At 43.2% G+C, this 18,961-nt stretch overlaps 1 protein-coding gene across 1 annotated transcript; it reads right to left on the bottom strand.

The window, feature by feature from the left end:
* Window positions 1-849: 849 nt before the first annotated feature.
* On the bottom strand, window positions 850-18,557 carry kdm5c (lysine (K)-specific demethylase 5C). Its single transcript, XM_037241674.1, is given in 32 exon segments — window positions 850-1,618; window positions 1,775-1,954; window positions 2,322-2,490; window positions 2,492-2,519; window positions 2,599-2,629; window positions 2,894-3,649; window positions 3,728-3,751; window positions 3,753-3,776; window positions 3,778-3,840; window positions 4,368-4,547; window positions 4,636-4,774; window positions 4,854-5,236; window positions 5,767-5,857; window positions 5,928-6,075; window positions 6,169-6,293; window positions 6,403-6,584; window positions 6,735-6,929; window positions 7,361-7,480; window positions 7,566-7,728; window positions 7,805-7,986; window positions 8,336-8,494; window positions 8,567-8,686; window positions 8,789-8,947; window positions 9,142-9,440; window positions 9,507-9,627; window positions 11,559-11,615; window positions 13,973-14,107; window positions 14,194-14,364; window positions 14,512-14,634; window positions 14,733-14,810; window positions 16,662-16,809; window positions 18,156-18,557. Coding segments are annotated over 31 exon segments (4,758 nt in total). The 5' UTR covers window positions 16,806-16,809; window positions 18,156-18,557; the 3' UTR covers window positions 850-1,609.
* Window positions 18,558-18,961: the final 404 nt, after the last annotated feature.

The raw sequence follows: 18,961 nt of genomic DNA, 5'->3' as shown, positions 1-18,961 counted from the left end.
ACCTCTCTCAATAAAGCACACATCCACATTCTGAACTTTTGTCTCATATTGATCTTTCCACCAATAACGTTGCCAAATCTGTCAATAAGCTGCATTCATTAAAAGGATTGTATTAATTATCTCTTTAAAAAAATAACAGTTGAATTGATGAACTGCATTGCAAACGCCACAGTCGGGAAAATAGATTTAATGGGCATAAAATACAAACAATGAGCGGTGGCAAGGTTAAAAAGAAAAAAAAAGCCACCAGAGGCGTCGGAAATTGGGAAAAAACGACTACAGCGCCCTCTGCTGATTTAGAATTTGCCACAGAGAAATTACTCAAAAGCTCACGCACAACAGAGCTGATTTTTCTGGAAATGATCACGTTTCGACCACAAGGTGATTTGTAGGAAAACTTGATGGAAAGCACAAAATTGCGATTTTGCATATAACAGTACAACTGGAAATAGCAAAATTATGATGGATTATTCTCAAGCACATTTTCTGACTATTGAGGACCGCTTGGCTATCGGAGCATTTTCAAAAAAATCTTTAAAGTAAAATTTGCCAGCCTTTTCCTTCCATGTGCATCAAGAATTTTAAGCGGCTCTCGTCTAAAACATCTTGTTCCCTGCCATGAGAACGATGCTCATTTGTTATTGTTTTTCCATGCATGTTTGACTATCATGCAATATTTTTACATTTGAATACCGTGACTGTGCGTGAACGTGCTAGCCAGTATTTGTTCAATGTTGTGCCGTGCACTTTGTGATTTTTCTAAATAAACACCGTATTCATGAAGCTTTGCTGCTGCCTTTCTCTTTGTGGTTTAACATGACTGTCCTAAACAAACCAAATAATCACTCGTTTTTTCCTAAACAATTCTAAACCTTTATTTTTCTAAGAGTGAAAAGAAACAAAGGCAACATTCAAATAAAAAGTTTTTACACAAATGATAACAGTGTCTCTCTGCAATAATAATAATAATAATAATAACAAGAAGAATATTGTTTGAAACAGAGAAATAAAGTGAGTTACAGTAAAGTTACCTTAACTTTGCAAATGAAGGAAGTGGAACTGAGAGGATGACCGACATCAGCTCTGCTCTGGGGTCAGACAGTGTCCATTTTGGGAAAGTAGCACCAAAAACATGAATGCCTGTTTTAAACACTTCCCAAAACAACGTCACCAGTTCTGCCTGTTGCCAAAACGAGCTTCAGTATGACTACAAAAATAAAAGTCATCAAGGTTGCGCCGCATGTCCGTGTCGTGGCCTCATGGAATCCAAACGAAACCATATAGCTTATCCGTGGAGCTCGAGAACAGGGGCAGAGGGCTTCCACTTAACACATTGGGGGTAACAAAACATACCAACTTACCTGGGAGACAACTCTAGATAGACCACACAAACTTCTATCACAGGAAGTCCCACATTTTCCAACTGTCTTGGGAGCTGACGGGAGAAACTGATTCCAGGAACGAGGACCTCTTTGGGGACAGGAAGTCGGATTCATGTGGAGGGAGTGTACAAGGTTGAGAGATGACGTTGTGTGGTGGGTGGATGTCCCGCATCTTTCTTTTGTCAGTCTGCTCCCTCAATGTCTTTGGCAGAGCCAACTTCTACCCTTCACAGAATCTGTCAGAAAATACACACAAAAAACATCTTAAGTTTGTTCCAAAATGTTGAGTCAAGGATGATTACTTCAGTGAGTTCTGCTTTGATGAGGCGCGGAAGAATGAGGGAAGTCAGTCGAGTCAAATTCCGATTTTGAAGAAAAACAGACAGATGTACCTCTGTATGAGTGTCGGCGGGCAGGTGAGGGGAGGGGCATGTTTTCTTCGAGTCCGGCACATCCGGCAGAGCCGCTCCGACGCCGTCCGTATTGGTGCCGCTTCCTCTGTGGCTCTTTCGCTTTCTCTTGGAGTCCTTCGTACGACCTCGACTGTTTCGCTGCTGCTCTTCTAGTTCCATCTGTGAGCATCACACATTATATGTACCGAGTTATACATTATTAGTCCCTTTTGGCACGTAGAACAACAACAATCACCCCCTGGCAAGATATAAATATTTCATACTGATTGATAGATACATGTTGAATTTCTTTTTACTATTGAAACAAGGACCAGGAGAGAGAGAATAAAAAAAGGCTGAATTTAGATATTTTTATTTTAACCTACATTTAAAAAGAGGATGTGAAAAAGTCAAATAAACTGGAGAGCTTTTTTTTCTTTTTACATAACGTAATGCACGTAGGGCTGGGCAATATGGGTGGAAAATGCTACCCAATATTTATTTCAATTTTTGTGGCTCTATTTAGTGCAATTTTTATAGTGCTAACCTGAATAAGTGTGCATAGTGTTGCCACAGGCGGATCAGAGGCCGCCTGCAGGACCCTGCTTATGGTGTGCGTCTGATCCAGAGAGACCTCCAGCAGATCTCCGTCCAGCTGCAGCCCCTCCAGTCGCTCCCTGGTGGTCGGTGAAAGCTGCACCACCTGACCTTGAGCTCGGCAGCAGCGGCAGCAGAGCGCCCACACCTGAGCGAGCAGAGCAAACCAACGCCTTCAACATTGGTCGCCAAGGGCATCGGCGAGTGCTCTGACGTGCTGACCTTACCAGTGACGCCGGATTTCTTGCTAATGCCGTTCTCATCGAGTGGTCTGCGGGAAAACAAGCATCTCATCACACAAACCAACAGAAAATAAACATTTCAAAGCCTATTTACAAAGATTCATACAGGTCGCTTTGAGCCTTATTTTGGGGGTCTGCAAAATAAATCAGAGCGTTATAGCAGTGCTTTTATCTGACTGATGTCATTTAACTCTGAGGTTGTGGTCACCAAAGTGGTTAAGATGCTATACTGTGAAGTGATTCAATGTATTACAATACAGTATAAATGTTGCACTACAACCATAATACACTGGCATTTTGCTTGTGGTTCAGGGTGTACCTCAATGCCATTGGATTTCTTTTTAGGGGAATCGTCCGTCAAATCGATGATTCCGTCCTCTCCTTCACCTCCCTCCGAGTCGGATAAAACAATGACTGAGTTGGAGTCTGCCTCTTTCTGCTCACTTTCCTCCTCTTTGTCACAACGGAGGGTTTCTTTGAGTTCTTGCAGCGTCTGAAGGGCCCGCTGCAGCTCAGGGGTCTCCAGTGCCTCCTTGGCGCGACCCTGCCATGTTATGGCTCGCTCTGTGAGACACTGCAGCGCTTCGCCCTCGGGCAGGCGCACGGGCAACCGCTGCAAGGCTACCAGTAACGCCAAGATAGTCTCCAGACGGGGGCGGCGCGAGCGCTGGCACCGCGGACACAGAAAACGCGAATCCCAGTCCCACCAGCAGCGTGGGTTGCCCGGCGGTCCACAAGAGGGCAACAGCGAGGGGAAAGGAACACAGCCACCGTGGAACCAGTCCTTGCAAAGGTGGCAGCGCAACTGAGGTGTGCGCGGCTGACCAGCGCACACGCACACAGTCTGAACAGAGGAGCCGGGGTGGTTCCCATTCTCTTTGACAGAGTTTGCAGAGTCCGTTTCCATGAGGTCATCTGACGTCTCCTTCGCTTCCTTGTCACTTCCTGCATCACGTCCTATCTCGCCATGTTGACTTTTTGTAGCCTCAGTAGTGCCTCTTTCTTCCCGGTGCTCCCCTTCTTTGAATGCCATCACCTAGAAACAACACATGAGTTCAGATGCACAGATTGAAGACTCGCACAGCCACAGGTCAAGTTGTGCGGCAAAACTCACAATAGCCGCAGGGTCTCTAAGGGTCTTGAGCAGAAAGTCCCAGAGTGTTTTGTATCAGGGTCGTCCGTGTCCTCCGTTTTGCCATGTCTCCTTTTAGCGCATGGACACAACACCTGCAGACCAAATTGGGCGTTCTTTACATTCGACACCAGTTACCGTACGTCAATAAGGAACACTACTCAGGGGGATAAGCAATGAGTACTCGAGCCCTGGGTACTGTGTGCATATTTTGAGAGTCTGCCTAAGCCTATTTATTCATTGATGTACCCAGCGTGCTTAGTACATCACTTGCATGGATTTTGGCAACAGAGTGCATGCAACGATTTCATTCGCAGGTACACATAAAATTATAAATATGCTTCAGTATCGTGAAATAAGACACTAGGTGTATACAGTGTACGACTTGGCAGTACCTGGTTAGAGCTCGGTTCAGGTCAAAACCTGAAGGCATATTTTTGTGTGTGAAAGCTCATGCGCATTTTTTGTTGTACCATCTTCAACACAGCAACGCCAATTCAAATTCTGAATCCCCGCAAAACCAGTAGCCAACCGTCGGACACTAACGAAAAGTAGTTCGGCAAACCTGCCGACTCGGTCAACATTTCAATCAAGTTTGCCCCGTGTTGCTTTAATGGTGCACCTCGAGCAGGCTGTGCTGACTGCTCTTCTTCAAGAAGGTCTTGGAGGCCTTGTCCCTCCAGGAATGAGCGCTGGCCACCTGAAACTCCAGCTGTCGCAGCTCCTCCATGAAGACGGGCAGGTCCCTTCCAACGGCCACCAGGCCCTCCAGGTCATCCAGGCATGGGTAATGCTCCCCATTCTATGACAAGTTGCCAAAAAGTCTCAGAGAGGATTTCGACAAGACCAAATAACGCTAAACGCATGAAGAGACAATGATGCAATTTTACCTGGATTTCCTCCAGGTCTGTTACCCAAGCACGCGCACGGCTTAGACAGCCCTGTAAAGCTTGAATGTTAGGCAACTTGACAGGAATAAGCTGGGCCTCATTCACAATCGCCTCCAGTGTTGACAGAGGGTGCTTTTGCCTGGTGGGACAGTGGGTGAGTTGAAAACAGGGACAACTGGTTGTGACGCCCCTACTCCTTTGTTGTATTTGCTGCCTACCTTTGTTCAAGACAGATCTGCGCTTTCTCCTCCCAGCGCTCCGCAATCGTGAGTAGCTCCTGCAGTTCTGCCATAGCCGTATCCACAGACGCGCTCTGAGGCACGTTGCAGCCCGCCTCAATTAAATTCCTCAACACTGCCAACGTGACCTCTGGCCTCTCGGCCCCCTCGGTGCCCAATGTGCGCCTGACTTCTGCCAGCCATCGCCCTAACTCTTGAAGGCCTTGAAGCAGATTACACTCTGGCACTAGGACAGGCAGCTGAGTTCCCTGTTCCAGCAAGGTCTGCAAAAGCTCTGCTGGTGCATTGTTCCGCCTCCAGTCGCGCTCGTTGATCAACTCCTGAGCTCGGCTCTGATAATCACTCACCAGCTGCAGAACCGCCTAAAGGGGAAAAATGTCGCTGAATGAAGCAACCTGGTTGATTTTTTTTGGTTTATTTTAAGTTGTAAGCCAATTATAAAAAAAAAAAGGCGAGGTGCCAAAATTAATTTATTATTCGACAACAAATGAATTATCAAATTGATTGCCTCATATTGTAGTAATAATAATAATAATAATAATAATGAGATTTTTAGCTAAGGATTGTCCATATCCTCTGATTTCAGGCTTTCAACATTAAAAATTTGATTTCTCAAGTCCTTCATAAAATTAGACTGCTCTTTTGTTTGATCAAAACAACCCATTTACAAACCTCTGCTTTTACTTTGTAAAACAATGATCATTCTTTCTTGTGTGCTACTGCTCAACTGTTGCTTAGTTGTTTTTAAGTCACTAATTACAGAATAAAAACAACTGACAATAAATATAATAAAATAATTGAAAAACAAATACACTAATTCAAGTGAAATTGTATTCGGAATGTAATAATGGATTCTACAAATAATCGTGACAGCTCTACATGGGGTAGTTACCTGCACGTCCTCCAGCTGACGCATCACACAGGGCAGGTTTTGCATAGTCTCGATCAGGGATTTCAGCTCCGCCAAAGTCATTTTTGTGGCACTGAAACACAGAAATGAGTATATGTTCTGGTATGACTAATTACATGCACGCCGAGTTTCCTTCTTCTCACCTGGTGTTTGAGTCAGCAAGGAGTTCAGTGCTCTTCTGTTGGCAGTGCTCTATGTCTTTGAGAACAGTGTTGAGTTTACGAAGAAGTTCATTGTCTGGGAACTTTCTTTCAGCTGCTTCCGTCTTGAGTGTCTCCAAGTAATCAATTCCTGGGATTGAATGAAATAGCACGCATGCATTTTGACTTGATTCTAATGTTTCTGTAGAAATCCTCGAAAAACAATTGAGTGCTGGCTTCCTACCTATCTTATTTCCATCCTCTTGCTCAAGCGCCTCTTTTACTCTGTTGGCCCATGAATCGAAGGACTCTGAGCGAACTTTTAGGCGGTGTAACATGGCCAACAACTCATCCAGGGTGTATCTGTACCTGCAAAGAGGCACAGCAAAATGGCAATTCTGCAAGTGTAGCCTATGATGATAAAACAGAATTCTAAATTTCAAAAGCCAATTGTCAAGAGTCCCCAAAGAATAGGTACCTGAGGTATAGTTTGTCAGTGGGGCAGTTGCACAGATCCTGAGTGTGATACAGACACACCAAACTCTCGGGGCAGCTTGAACAAGCTAGTGCTGAGAGGAAACATGTTGTCTTGCATTTGTCACATTGTCGCTCATCATCAGGTAACAGCTCAAAGGCCTCACGCTCCGCTTCAGTGATGCCCTGCATACAGAGGATATTTTTAGAGATTAGTCAGTCGTGCTTGCTGTTGCTTTGCAGGGTCGTCTATAAAATCAAATGACAGAAAATAAAAGCTTGAAAGAAAAAAAATGATGCCAGAAAGACATTAATATAATGTCTGGCAACTCTTACCCTTTCCATCAGAGCCTTTCGCAGCTTTCTCTCTTCCTGAACAATAATAAACATCTCCCGGTGTGTTGCAGCAGCAAGATTGAGATCCAGTTTCTCTGGACTGGCTGCCATTTTACAAGTCAGCTCTTCGTGAGAGAAGACGCAATACCGCCGCAGACGTCGATAGTGCTCGATGCAGGAACGACCGGCAGGTAGCTTTAGAACACAAACAAAATAACAGGGTCATCCTGATTGCCAAGTCTCATGTTTTCAGAACTGCACAGTGTTGGAACTAACGGCGTTACTAATGCCGTTATAGATTTCCAGTAACGGCTAATCTACTCAATTACTATGTTAATTGTTATGACGCCGTTAGCATTACTAGCAGTGATATGTGGGACGTAACTTATGCTGCTTGGGTAACGCAAAAACACTTCTGCATAATGCCATAGTCAGACTGAAAGCGAGCTGAGCATTTCTGGTGGCACCTTTCTACATATAGTCAATGTAGTTCACACGGTCATAACTTTGCGCATAGCTCATTCTGCCGAGGCAACTCGTAGTTACCCCCACAAGCAAACACGTGTGGACACGTGGCGTGGTACTGTATTTCACGTTCAGTCTGAACCTAGCATTAGGACACTTACCCAGTCAGCTGTACAGAAGTTGACTGCTTCTGCAAAATTATATCCCTGGTTGAAACCACTGTGGTAGGCTCTGGGGAAGGTGATGACAAACTCGCCGGCACACTGGTTGGTCCTGACAACCTGTCAATTCAAAGTATCCCAATCAAAAATAGAAGTCATAAATGGTCACTTTGAGGCAAGAGAACGTGCACATTGAGACACTGACCGGTACACCGTGAGCCATGAGGATGTTTGGGTTCATGATTGTGACCAACTGGTGCAAGAGGTCAGGCTGGAACTCGAATAACTCTGGAGTCAATTTCTTCATCACCTCCTCTAGTCGCTCAGCAGCTACTGAAGGAACTCCATACCAGGTTTTAGGTTCGCCCCTGAAGATGATCAAGCATGTCAGCATACAAGATCCAAAATCATATAATACCAATAAAAAAATAGCGCGTCCTGTACCAGTGCAGGTAGTTGATGGAGTAGCTCCAGTGATCCTCAATGTGCCAGCAGAAAGCAGAGAATACCATGCCAACATAAAGCCAGGGCACCTTCATGCCAGAGATATCGCCATTAATGTGGCACAGGAGAGACTGCTCCAGCACGGGCATCACGTTCAAGTTCCAGCCACTGCGGGCGTAGTCCTGACAGGCGCACAGGTTGAACGTCATGAAGCACTTGGGAGTTTGCCTCAGCTTACATAATGTAGCACTACTGTATTCATTGAGTGTGGGTTACTTTTGTGGCTTCTACTTGAATTCCAGACTGTTTGGAGAATAATTGACTCATATTTTACTCGTAAAATTCAAAGGCCTCCAGGACATTCCAAAATATTTAGCCTAACTTGACATTTGACAGACTTCAGATAAACAAAATGCTAGGTATTTGAAGTTGAACTGGAAATGTGATTCTTAAGTTCTAAATGCCTTAAGTTTTGCTTTTCTAAGCAGGAGCCATAGGCAGAGCACTGTAGCATATCACAAGCAAGCGCACCTCCTCCTCTTTTGTCAGAATCCTCTTGCCGTTGTTCATCGGGAAGCCGCTGCCAAACTCTTTGGAGTGGATGTCTGCTCCATACTCTACAGTCACATCCTCCTCGATGCTGCTAACCAACCTCCAGAACTCCCTCTCCACAAGCTCGGTGGGAACCATCTACAAGGGAAGAACACACAGATGACCTCTCTCTCTCTCATGATGGCAGCAGAAACGTGCGAGTGTGCTTACATGGACAGGCATGTTAAAGTAATCGGCTTTGAATGCGTCGGCCATCTCCCCAAAACTTTGCAGACTGTACTCCCGAGTTGCTTGTTCAAAACCAAACGCTTCCGAAGGCTTCTTGCACTCCTGCAAAGAAGCATGTCCATCAGGAAGGAATACGTTTCATCAGTTGGGACACTCACATACAGGACAGAAGCTTTCTTTTTATTTTAAACTACTACAACTTACTTCCGCAACACACTTTGGGCATCGCCAGTTGCTTTTGGGGAGATCAGTGAGCGGTGGCAGCAGACAGAACGTGTGGTAGTTGTCATCACAACCATCGCACAGCAAGAGTTTCTCGTCGTCATCTCCGCGACCACACATTCGACACACAAATGAATCCACCTTTGACCGAACAAAGATTGCAGTGTTTAGAGCGAAATGGGCACATTTTAGTTTAAAACTCTCCAAAATCCAAAAAGCACTTGATTGTGCTGGTCGACACAAAAAGCGCACCTTATTATAAGGCACACCTTCGGTTTTTGAGAAAATTAAAGACTTTTAAGTGCGCCTTATGGAGCGGAAAATACGGTACTTACACTTTGCATGTTGTCGAGGTTACGTCGTAGCCTCATGGTCATTTTGGTGCATGGACCATCGGTAAGATGTTGGCGACTTTCTTTGTGAAGATGCTCCTCCAATTCCTCTTTCTTTACTTCGGTCTTCACTTCCGGCTTGACCTCTGTTTTGACCGTGACGGTGGCAGGAGGGATCTGGGGGGTGGCTGAGCACTCTTCAGTCTGTCCGTCCTGTGGAACCGGAGGCTCCCCTTTTGCACAAGTGACCCCAGCAGCAGGTGCTGGGCAGTCCATGACGGTCACAGTTTGAGGCAGTTCATCTGGAAGAAAGGATTCAAAGTAATCCCCGGAACGCATGCAGGATTTACGTCAATGCATCCCCTTACCCTTCTTCCTATATCGGTCCCGTGCCATGAGTCCAAGTCCCATCATCTTAGGCCCGGCGCCATAGATCTGCAGCTTCTTCAACTCTGGGTTCTTCTCTATGTCTTCCTCGGTAGGTTCGGGCTGAAAATAGGTAAGTAGAAGTACAATCATTATGATCGAATGGACAGACTGCCGCCGCTCTCCAAAGCACACAGAGCAAAGCAATGTGACCTAATGCAGACAAAAATCAAGATCACAAGCAGTGCAAAAGGGGTTATTCTAGCTAAGTTAGACATTAAGGAAAGCGTGAAAGTTACGACCCAGCATCAAAATACCAATTCAAAATAAGGTACAACCATAAATAGCACACTAATGATTCACAAAACCACTTTGAATTCATTCAACATGGAAAGATGCCATGTGGCACAAAGGAGGTGCGATCCAATCAAATCACTCTTGTACTGCAAAATATTTGTTTAAAATTATGACACACTGTGTACATTTAACACCATCTTCCATTTCCAGAACGCAATTCAAAAGCAACAAAGATGCCATTTGATATGTCGCAAAATCACGTTTACACTTGCATAATTTCAACAAATCCGCATCCAGGAAGTAATCACTGAACTTACATTTTTCCACATTGTTACTTATTCTAAAATGGAATCAATTCAAAATGTTCCCCTCGAAATTCTCTTGCGGTCTGAGAATCCTTCTGGTCACTTTGTGCTAGGCATGCTTGTCATGTGCATTTGTGTGGCCATTCTACCATACAGGCCTGATTGGTGGACGACTACTAGAGACAAAATGGTTATGTTTCTGGAAAATTCTTGCCACAGAGATAAAGGACCAGCTCTAGAAAGAGATGGTGGTTCAAAACTTCTTCCATTCTCCCACTTTGCTCATTGGAAGCTTCAAAGCAGCAAAAATTGTTCTGTGCTTGTCTTCAGATGTGTGCCTTGGGCCAATCCCGAGTCTTAAGTCTACAGGAAATTTCTTTACCTTTGCGCTTGGTTTGTGCTTTGACATGCACTCGTCTGCTGGACAGAATCTAGACAGGTGTGTGCCTTTCCAAATCATGAAGTTGTGAATACATGAAATGTCTTTTTTTTCCCCAAAACCTTTGCACAAATCGTTTTATAAAGATGGAAAAGGTTTAATTGAATACCGTCCAAATATATCACATGTCCAAGCAGTCAACTAATACACCGCTAAACAACACGAATACTCTAATGGACTCAGCGGCACGCAGATAGACAATGGTTTAAAAAGCAATGAGACACACAAATAAACTGATGAACGGTATCGAGAAATGTGCCAAAAAACACACTACGTGCAGAAAGACAGGCTATACAACAAATGTGTGCAAATAAAATGAACACCAGCCCTGTTTTCCCCGTCCTTGTCTGGCTAACAAATATTTGATGAGTCAAAAGGCAATCTTTTATTCTGAACAGACATGATGTTACACTTTTTCTTGCCGCAAAGTTAGCACCAGCAAAATCGCTCGATAGCCTTATGGGAGACATTTTAAGCCTTTTTAAGGCATTTTTAACCCCGACTAAGTACAAGCTGCATGAGCTGTTGTTTTGATCATTGTTGATTGGTTAGCAGGACAGTGCAAAAACTACACAACCATTCAGGTGGTGTATATCGCAAGCAAAGTCAAGTCAAAATTATTTATATAGCACTTAATCACAGAGGCATCTGAATAGAAGACAGGGCTACCAACTCAAAACCCCCAAAACAGCCCTTATACTGAAGTCCTGGAAATTGCAGCACATCCATCAACCCCTGTCAAAGTTTAGGCAGGTAAATCAGGAAAATTACAAGTTCAAATTTGATTCTACTACAGTACAGTATTACAATATCACCGTGTCAGAAAGAGCCACCCTTATGTGTGGCATCCCAACTCAAGTGTGAGTTAAATGTGTGTTTACGAAAATGTTTAAGTGGTTAGTGACACTATTTTTGTTAAACAATGCATGTGGATGCTAGGAATTGTGCAGCGGGAAGCAAAAGAAGAAAAGAGTAGGGGCTGAGGGTGAGCTCATATGCTCAAGAGGCAGTACCGCTGAGATGAGTTGAGAGCCAATGGTGAGAGGATGAGGGTTGGGATCCTCCGGACCCTGCAAGGGGGACACAACAACAGCAACAATAAACTAAGCCAGGAGGAAGAAGAGGGCAGGAGGGACAGTCAGGGAGGAGCTGGAGCCGTGGTGAAAAATGCAATTGTTGAGACTTTTGTCCATCTCTCTTCATTCATCATCATCTCTTATAAGGAATAGTTTTACGATCAATTAATCATTTGGGACCTTGTTTAACTTAATGGCCCAAATTCTCAACAGGAAAGATTTCTGCAGTGCTTCATGAAAGCAGACTTATGTTTAACCAAATTAAGACATTTGCAAACATCTGCTTTGACTTTGTAAATTAATCAACAACATTTTTGCCCATTTTCTTTTTACGTTTTAGATGAAACCAGAAACTGAATCATAATGTTTCTGTATTTTCTGCACTGCCAATTTAAAATAATGTCCTGTTTTTGAATGAAGGGAAACATCTATTTTTATCCGATTCATTTATTAAGAAAAAATAATCAACAATTTATTCTTTAAAGCATTGGTTGCAGTGTAAGTACACTATATTATAATAATTTCATTGCCAATAAGTCAAGATGGGCTTGTGGGGGAAAATGTTTTTTTGAATGAAACCTCCTCTAGTCCTGTTTAAGTTATTTTAATTAGATACAAATCTCCATTCATGAAAGTAGTTGAGGGGAAAGCAACCCAGTAATAAGCAGACAGTAACAATGGCAGGTTAAGGCACAGGTGGATTGCAGGATGGCAGCAAAGCAAGCTGGGATGCGCCCTGATTGCACAGTCACATAGTGCAGACACACACACAAGGACAGACAGTTAACAGCAACACAGCAGCATCAGGACAAGATGGAAGACTGCCATGTAACTGATGCAATGGAGACCTTCAGGCAGATGACAAAATGAAACTGAACCAATAGAGGCTTGCAAGTGAGAGCAATAGGCTGCTGCAGTATTTGTTGTCCACCATCATTGAACAATGATGGCTCATCATCATGGACTGACATAACTTGGTATGTAGAAAATGGTAGAAAAGGTATTTTTTTGGAGAAGGGGTCTCCAGAATTCCCTTGATGCAGTGGACCATTAACCAAGACGCAATCAAGACGATTCAATCGATCGATTATATTCTGACACCCATAGATCCCAATGATATACGTTTGTTGGTTGCTCTCTTAATACATGTACAATGGTGCCTTGAAATATTAATTTGTGACCACACCCGTAACTTGCATCACAAACAATCTCCCCCCCATTGAACTGAATGGAAACGCCATGAGGGGTCCAGCCTCCCACACCAAAAAACAAACAAAAGATTTACTACTACTGTAAGTAACACAGCAGATAAAGTGGTTCAGAAAAAAAATACATGTATGAATTTGCTGGCTCATATCACCAGTATCACAAGGCACCACTGTATAATGCTAATATCTTACAAAGCCTTCAGACCAGTTGTCAGAAAGGTTACAGGACCAGTATTTTTCAAAGCCAAATTAAGTGTTTTTTTTCCTCCTCAATGCAGGCTAGGCTAGACAATCAAGCAGTACATCTACAAACTCTGCTGACCGGCAGAGAAAACCTTCCTTGGCGCATGTGCAGTTTGAGTATGCATACCAACTTCAGTGATCCCTGGGTGACCCAAAGGTCATATAACGTGTTGCTGACTTGTAACTGCGTGCCTGCTCACGACGTCGTGAGCAACTGACATTTCTTCACCGTGCTGCAGCAACATGACTATTCGCCTGACCTGGCTCAGTGTTGTTTTCTTTTTCCCCAGGCTTTAAGTGGGTCAATCAAGGGGACCTGTTTTGAAGATGTGGACAATATCTAGATGGCAGTGATTATCACGATGCCGAGGAATTCTGGCAGAGAATACTGGGAAGATGTGTTAGACTGTGATAACGACCAAGGGGACAATTAACAGTTTGGATTTCAAATATATTTTGTCACTCCAGTCCTGCAACCTTTCTGACACACCTCAGACATAAAATGAAACCGTTGGTTTCCTTTCCCGAACAAGATCCATGAATAATATAACCAACGTGCGTTTCAGCAGGCGGGGGAAACACACTCAAATTGATGGCATTCCTAGAAACTTAGAAAGTTAGCTTGACAAAAAACAATGACATGTACAGGAAACTATTAAACTGGTGATTAAGAACAATTAGCTGTTATAGTTCAGGACTGAGGTTCTGTTCGTCCTGTTCGTTAAAATTGTGCATGATGTCATTTTCACGCAAGCACTGTGCTTCTTTGATAAGTGACTTGTTCCTAACACGATCACGTACAAGTTAGTCATTTTAGAGGCATGAAAATGTAATCCTCAACGTATAGTCAGGCAACTTACTATAGAATGATTATTATGACAACAAAGCGCTTTGACTTACATCGGGCTGGCAGCGATTCGCTCGGCGCCCGTAACTGCTCATTTTGGATGGCTGCACTGATTGACGCAGGGGGATGGAGTGGGGCTTGTACTCCTTGTCCACATCCTCACCATCGTAGTGCTTTGGCTTGCAATGCTGCAAAATCCATCAAAGACAAAACTTGAACATTAACTTTTTGTTTAATTAGGGGAAAAAAATAGGTGAGCGTAAAAACGCGTTACCGGCAAGCTGGCACCAGAGTGGAACATTTCAAAAGGGTGGACGATCCTCTCATAGTGCGAGCGCAGAAGAGACCCGATGTTCTTGCCCGGAGGGTAGCCCAGTCTTTGAGCCACACGGGCCCAGCGTCGTTCTTTACAGACCAACTCAAAACCGCCTTCATCAGACACAACCTGGAAGACCACGGCACAAAGCATGTCCCAATCACAGTTTCAATAAACAGAAAGTTGCAATTTTCCAATCACATGACCGGATCGGGACAACTCTATAAGGCAAAGAGAATAATGCATAATTTCTCTAGAAATTCAATTCATGTTCACCTTTGAGAGACCGAAAAGATCAAGAATGCGCCTCTCGATGTGCGGAATTTTCAAGGAGGAAGCCTGAATCTCCCAAAACCTGGCAATGCGGTCCAAATAATTCAGCTTCACTCTCGTCTCCGCCTGGGGGGGGAAAAGGCATGAAGAACAACAACTATGAAAGAAACTTTCAATCACTCAATTCAACTAACAACATCAAGCAGTGTGTATAAATGACTTGCCTCCAGTTCATTCAGCCTCTGAATGCGCGGCGTGAATCGGAACGTATCCAGCTCCACTGAAAATGGTGGTTGCCAGTCCTATTGGCAGAATAAGAACATTAGTCAACAATACGGTCTTGAGCCATCCCTATCAAACGGAACTGGCACTTTGTGAAAATAATCTGTCACTGAAGCACCAAACACTACTCAAAATTAACCAGCTGTCTTTTTCGTTTATGGCCCACATTTCAGGTAGTGATGCTTTGTGGTAGGAGTTTAATTCCTTCCATGACCTCTCTAGTGGAACGATAACACTCAATTCATCAACAGCACTAACACTAAACATTGTGCACAGAGGGATAAGGAATAGATGGCTCAGAACCAAGGTTTGAAAGAAGTGGTTTCACAAATGAAGTGAGCCACCATAGAGCACTCGTATGGCACTTCTGTGCTTGCCAAGTCAAAACAAAAAAAGCATTGTTTTAACGACTACAAAAAAAGCATTGTTTTAACGACTTTTCAGATTTTGACAGATTTCATACAGTCGAGTCAAAACTGTGTTTTGCAGTTATATCGCTACATTGCTTTAAGGTGTGACCCGTGCCTATATGCTAAAAGATTTTGTGCAGAATTCTGTGCGTGTGTCATTCTCTTTTAGTTATGTACAAATAGAGCAATGTTTATATAATGATCTTTTGCACTCGGGAGAGTGGGTTCAAATTTTTGCAAATTCAACACCCTAAGATGTGGTCCAAACAAAAGGGCAATAGAGGTCAAATTCTTTATTCAGTAGCAGCCCGTATAACACTATTTGGTGTAAACCAGTTGGGCTACAAAAGAGGGCCTTCTACCGCAGCTGTGTCTGTCAGTGGGATTTCACGAGGCAGGAGTATCGCACGCGAGTGTGTGCGACGCATGCGTGTATATGAAGAACACGTTAGCTTGTAGGAGACGACAACAGGGCTTTGACAGTAGTTAGCTAGTAGAAGACTACAACTGGACTTTAACAGTATAATGTCTATGTTCGTGAACGACCGACGCATGAAGGACAGAACCGTGTATTGCAAGCATTGCTAGGCTGGTTATTCCACATCAAGATTTTTCTTTGCTAGGAAAATGAAACAAAGGCAGCAACAACTGCACCACACTGTTGATAATTTGACAATAACCAAAACAATGCAGCAAAACTGGCTGAGTGGCAGTTATGAGCTAGTGTTTTCAAATAATATTTTTCATAGACTTTGCATTACATACTGTTGCTTCACTGAGGTCGAGTACCTGGAGGAAACCCACGCAGGCACGGGGAGAACATGCAAACTCCACACAGGAACGTTTTTTTAAGCAAAACACTTGAGTTTTGGTTGTATGTAAAATTAGTGCTATGATGCTTCCAGGTCAATTTGCTGCAATTTATATTGTCATTGCTTGTAAACCTTAAGATTTTATTTTGAATGACAGTGAATGTGATTACATTTTTTATATGTACAGCTGCATTAAATGGTTGGAGTACAAAAACACAAACAAGCATCAGGATTATTTTGACCAATGTTTGAAGGGCCATTATATGTGGAGACAGTATATACTGAATTTACTGGACCACTCATAAAACCTTGTGGCTGAATCCTGCGCACACTGCGCGAGTGTTAAGTGGAGTCCCGCTGCATCTTGGGTTGTCACGATGGAATGTTTTTACTATTAATTATTCCATCGATTACTCCATCGATTAATCAAATCGGATTATACTTTATTTTGCATTAAGTTCTTTACAACACGTTTTTTTCTGATTTACTGTTTAAGAAACAATTATTGTTGTTAAGCAACATCAAATGAGGGATTGATGTACTCATCCAAACCTAACAACTCAAAGGATTTGGACAATATCATGTTAAACAATTCCTATAAACGGCTAAAATAGTTTTCTTTTAGTTTCACAAATGATCAAATACTTACTGGTGGCGGTCGAATTTTGCAGATTCCAGACTTCTCTGCAATTGGACGTATTTTGGCGATGTAGCCCAGAGGATCCTTGAACTCGTCCCATGACGGCTCAAAAACTGGACACTCCGGAGGAGCGACAAACTCGTCCCCTTCCATAGCCCTGAAAAAGATCAAACAAAAATCTGTTTACTCCGGAATTTTCTTTTATGCATGCAATGGCCCAAATATAGTTCGACACATGAGGGGCTACAGATTGCAAATTAATGTGTTTTTTTTTTAAACAAATTCATTTAGGGTTTTAAAAGCAGGCATAAAGTGTAGCAAAAGTAACATTTTATATTAAAATTTTCTAATTCAAAAGTATTCAACCACAGAATAGTGTAAACATTGGAAAGTTCTATTTAAAAAGTAATCCATAGGTTTGGGTCAGCATGACACCTTTCCTGAGCAAGTTTAACTGTCCGCAAAGCATTCCTGTTTTGTGTGTCACCATCCATTGGAAGATATAATGAAGCAAGTGTGAGCCACAAAGCTACAAAGTGCACAACTTTGGAATTTGAAGCACTTCCATTTCTATCCCTAAACATGAGCAGACTAAAGAGGAAGTGTCTGCATTTCCCCTTCCCCAAGTCAAGACAACAACGCGAACTTACTTTCTTTGATCAATCAACACAATTCAAAAGTGGAGAGGAGGAAACTTTGCAACAGAAATCTTTCATTAGTTATCATACATAATCACAGGTCCTTATATTTGAAACACTCAATCCCAACATATGTTGTCGAGAAAAGTGACAGTCTTCAGAATTACGAATTTCTTAAAAATCTTCACACTTGGGGTCAGTACAATTGACTTTAGACTTGAGTCAATTATGTTCGTGCAATCCGTGTTTGTTGAGCCTCAACCTCAACAATGGCGTGTAGGCCATGAACCCAAAACAAGGCCACAAAGGTATCAATTTTCATAGAGCACTTTTTAAAAACGGCTTTGAAATAACGTATAGAAATCAAAGCTTAATCGTCAAAAAGCAGCACCGACACTTAAAATAATACGTTGGCTATCTTGCACCGACTTGTTTTCAATGTTGGTGGCAGAAGAGCTGCTTGGATTTGCCCCCGAAACCACAAGACGATGACCACCCACTCCAGTCCAAACAACCCAGAAACATGACTTCTGGTGTTATGCAATTCACTTTATAAGTCCTACTGTCTACATTTTCTTTGATAATGAATTGAATTTAAGTCTATTATTGTTCAAACATTGGTGGTGCCAAACGGAGCTAACATTAGCATCAAGGCCTCCGATCCGATTTTGCCGTCGGACCATCTTGGTTAGCATTACTTAGCTCAAAGATGAGACTAAGCAAACATTGGCAGGGGGGGCTTCCGTGTGTCCTCACGACAGCGGCCAAGTCAACACAGCAATTGGGCATTATGTAACAAAAGCAGAGTCGCCTCTGGAGCACCATTCACACCACACAGAGTCGGCATATGCGCCTGTCGACTGACCGTAGACACCTCGATGTCCCGAGCTGTGACGGGACCACTGGCCGCTCTCCTTGGTTTCGTTGCGATGGCTGCTGGCTGCTCTCTGATGGTGGTTGGCTAACGAATGCCAGCTGTGCTTTGATGCCGTTGGCGAGCTAGCGCTGCTAACGGCTACAAGCAAAGTTGGCCGCTCGCTTCAATTCACCCTAGACGTCCTCCACTCTGACAAAACACATGAAATATGGACGCGAGGCATCCGTTTCATTTTATCTCCGAATCGTTACTGATAACTGGAGTGTGGCTAGCAATCATTTTCAGGCAAACACCATCACTCACTCCCTTCAGGCTATCCTATCTTTCTTGACGAGTCGCCATCTTGCTTTTTTGCCCCTTTTTTTTTCTCACGGCCGAAGCACAAACCCAAGTCCACTACGTTCGCTCTTTGGAAGTAGTGCGCACGTATGCCGATTCACGACGGCGTGTAGGAAAGCAACAACGTGCTGTAGTTACAACCGCCCCTTCGCCGAAAATGGTCTTAAAATAACATAAAACGACACACTGTACCTTTGAAACAAAGATCATTTCTTTCCACCTATCAACAGAATGATGTATAAAGTGTGTGTTCTTGTACTTTACATTTCGTATGCTTTATTTTGTGATCTGGTCACTGTAAACTTCATAGTGCATGTTGATAGACAATACAAATGAATTGACCGAGTTGTTTTAATATTTCATTTAGCGGTGCAATGTGATTTCACTTTTACTTTATGTATTAGGGCTGCACAATACTATAAATAAAAAAATGCTGTGTGCTGCTGACGCGAAAG

Source organism: Syngnathus acus, chromosome 2 (assembly GCF_901709675.1).
Source record: "Syngnathus acus chromosome 2, fSynAcu1.2, whole genome shotgun sequence".
Lineage (NCBI taxonomy): Eukaryota > Metazoa > Chordata > Actinopteri > Syngnathiformes > Syngnathidae > Syngnathus > Syngnathus acus.
This window is presented reverse-complemented; position numbering and strand designations above follow the sequence as displayed.